Genomic DNA, 3,728 nt, shown 5'->3' with positions numbered 1-3,728 from the left:
TGCTGTTAGTTTACAAAAGATAACAAAATTAAAAATTTTTTAAATTTCTACAATATCCTACAAATAGTTGAAAAATTTATTTATCCATTTTTTAAAAAAAAAATTGATCAATTAAATTTAAATTTTGTTAAAAATTTATACCCTTCTTTAGCATCTTCACAAATAGCATTCTCTGAACAATCATTTAATGATGCATCTAAGCATTCATTTATTGCTTCAACACAACGACGACCAGGTAAACGTTCAAATGAATTGGATATATCAGCAAAACCAGGACGACAACTACAAGAAATAACTTATATTTTAACAATCTTTTATAATAATTAATTGTATTATAATGATTTATTTGTTTTATTTAATTAATTGGAACAAAAATTTTGGAATAAAAACTTCATTTAATATATATTAAAAATATAAAATTTAATTTAATATTTATGTATATATATATATACCTGCACGTATAGTCTTCATCCGTATCAATACATACAGCATTAGGATCACAATCAACATGATATTTCTGTGGTTCAGCGCATTCATTTACTCGAGTACGACAAATGCGCCCTGGTTTATCTGGTGATGATAAATCCGCAAAACCATTTTTACACTGACAAGTATAACCATCAGCCTATAAAAATATTATAACAATTTTTTTTTTAATACATAAAGAAAGAAATTATAATTCTTTTCTTTAAAAAAAAAAATTTAAATGTTAATTGATTAATGAAGTTTTTTTAATAAAATTTCATTTCCTTTTTTTTAAGTAAATAATTTCAATTTTTTTTTAATTTTCAAATGATATCATTCATAATTTACCTGATCAATACAATTAGCATTTAAAGCACAATCATTAAGGCGTTGATCATCACATTCATTAATTACCAAACATCGACCATCCGGTAAACGATCATATCCGGTTGCACATTGACATTTATATGTACCATTAACAAATAAACATACTTCTTTTTTTTTGCATCACAACTCATTGGATCATTAACATCACATTCTGGTGGTTCCGGAATAAAAGCTGAAAAAAAAAAAAAAGATTTTCAATTGAAACGAGTTTATACATATATATCTGTTAATGTCTATATGTATGTTTTTTTTTTCCTTAACCTAAATTTCATTATACAATTATTTTGTATTTTTTAAAAAGTTGAAATTTTTTTTTTTTTGCACTCTTATTCATGTTTACTTTTTTATTTAATAGTTGAAATAATCAATAAAAATGAATACATATTTTGTTGTTAATTTAAATTAAATCAAATTTATTTGATTTAATTAATTGAATATTTTGTCTAAATTTTTAATTTAAAAAAAAAGAAAAAATTAATTTCCATCAATGAATATAATAAATTAATTTAATAAATTTAAATCAATCAAAAAAATTTTAAAACCTTTAACACAAACACGTCCAGGACGATTGGTAATATCAGGACTTTCATCACGATATCCATCACGACAACGACAAGTAAACAAATCAGCTGTATCAATACAGGATGCAGATGATGAGCAATCATGTTTACCGGTTGCACATTCGTTTATTACCCTTAAAAAAAAAGTATTTAATCCTAAATGATAATTTACTTAGATGTTAGATTAATTTGATATAATTATTTATGTTAGCATTTGTTTTACTTTTAGTAAATTTTAGCAAATAAATTTTTTAAACTTATTTTTGTAACAATTTTTTAATTAATTCTTAATTAGCCAAACAATAGTAATTAATTGTATTTCATTTTCAAACAATTAATGATAACACTTAAACAGATCATAATTTACACCAAAATGATTTTAATTTAGGATTACTACCCTATAACTTTGATTGAAACAAAAAATTCAAAAAAAAAAAAGTTTCAAATTCTACAAACTTTCGGCAAACATGTCCTGCAGCCATACCATGTTGTCGAGAAATATCCACATAACCTGAGAAACATTCACAAACTGGTCCAAGTTGTGTCTCACGACATTCCGCTTCTTTGGCACATTGAATATTGGCACATATATTTGACTAAAAAAAAAAAAGAAAAAAAGGACTTAATTTGCATTTTCAATTAAATAAACAAACAAAAGGAAAATATGTAAATTTCAATCAATTGAAATATCCTTTTAAATATTGAAATTATGCTTAATTTTAACAGTTATCTTAAACAATTTACTAATATTTATTCATTAAATTTAGTAATAATGAAAATTTTTAAAAAATTTTTACTGCTTAATCTTTAATTTCCTATTTACAAAACGAATAAATCACAATTATTGTATTCATATTTATTTAAATTTCGAATTAATTTAATTTTTCATTTATTACTCTGAACTAATTCAAATCATTTTATACCTTTCTTACAACGACGCCCAGGTGCACGTTGTCGATTTGGACTATTATCTGTCCAACCTGGTTTACAGTGACATTTATAACCATCTAATGTATCCTCACATTTTGCATTCTCATCACATTCATGAGTACCAAGGACACATTCATTTACTACTGCAAAATTTCTATTTTATTTATAAAATTTAATGTAATATCGATCGACTTAAAATAAATATCATTAAAAAAAAATTTTTGAATTTGTAAAATTTAATTCAAATTCTGGAATTAAAATAGCAAATTTAGGAATTTTAGTAATTAAGACTTATAGTTCTTAGAATGAATTTACTTAAAGTGATGATAAATTTATGGATTTTTTTTTTTTTTTTACCACTTCTCTTGACTCTGTTAACATTATGTCCTTTTTCGTACTTTTATGACTTCTTTAAGCATCAAAATTGAAATTTAACTTTTTATAAAATTAAAAAATAAAGATAAAAATTGATGAATAATTAATTATTTATTCATATTTTCTGTTTAATATTTTTTTTAAACAATTTTTTTTAAAAATTTTATTTTATACAAAAAATTTAATGTAAATTTTTTCGTCTATCATTTATTCCGCCAATTTATCAACATCATATATTCCCTTACTTTTATACAATTTCTTGTAAATCAAAATCAAAATTAATTTTTTCAAATCAATTTAAATTTAGTTATTTATCTTTTTTTATTTAATTTTCGTTTTCCGTTTTTTTTTTCAGTAAAGTTCAAATTTGATTCTTAGTAAAAAAAAAAAAAATGACAAAAGAAAGATCTCAATTAAACATACACTTTCATATATTTGATTTGCATATTTCTCATATACATTTGTATAAAAGCAATAATTTATACGTTAAGGTCAAAATATGATTGTAAAAAAAACAAATAATAAAATAAAAAAAAAAGTTCACTTGACATTCTTACCCTTTCTTCCTTTTTTTCTTTCTTTCTTTTTTTTTTAACAATTTAACCCAAACGATGACACAGAAAAGGTTATTTACATTCCATAATTAAATGAATTTAACAAATTTATCGTTTAGGAAGAAAAAAAAAAGAAAAGAAAAGAAGGACAAAAGAAAAAAGGGAAAAAAAAGGAATGATAATATAATTATTAGCCATAATGTAATTATTTTCAAATCAAATAATTGTTTGAGAATACTTTCAATTAAAATAACTTTTAAAATGATTCGTTTTTCTTTTTTAAAAAATAAAAATAAAAAAATTTCGATGATATTTGTTTAATTTAAATTTTTAATTTTTTCATTTTTAATTTTGAATTTAAATGTTTTAAATTTAGAAAAAAATACAATTTTACTTTTTTCCTTTCTTTTATTGTACCATTTTGAAAAGTAAAAAATGAAGAAATAAAAAAGAGAAA

At 21.6% G+C, this 3,728-nt stretch overlaps 1 protein-coding gene across 1 annotated transcript in view; it reads right to left on the bottom strand.

Moving 5' to 3' along the window:
* The window catches only part of LOAG_18574 (transmembrane cell adhesion receptor mua-3), a gene marked incomplete at both ends in the record, with an annotated part of 3,785 nt that extends 1,366 nt beyond the window's left edge, over window positions 1-2,419 (bottom strand). Inside the window, 6 exons of the mRNA XM_020451236.1 lie at window positions 142-282; window positions 453-625; window positions 885-1,024; window positions 1,395-1,546; window positions 1,869-2,008; window positions 2,336-2,419. Coding sequence (XP_020304999.1) covers window positions 142-282; window positions 453-625; window positions 885-1,024; window positions 1,395-1,546; window positions 1,869-2,008; window positions 2,336-2,419 — 830 coding nt within the window. The remainder of the gene's footprint in view (window positions 1-141; window positions 283-452; window positions 626-884; window positions 1,025-1,394; window positions 1,547-1,868; window positions 2,009-2,335) is intronic.
* Between the last annotated feature and the right edge of the window lie 1,309 nt (window positions 2,420-3,728).

This window comes from Loa loa, assembly GCF_000183805.2.
Source record: "Loa loa unplaced genomic scaffold supercont3.372, whole genome shotgun sequence".
Taxonomy (NCBI): Eukaryota; Metazoa; Nematoda; class Chromadorea; order Rhabditida; family Onchocercidae; genus Loa; species Loa loa.
The sequence above is the reverse complement of the archived record's forward strand: the minus strand, read 5'-3'. Positions and strand labels throughout refer to the sequence as shown.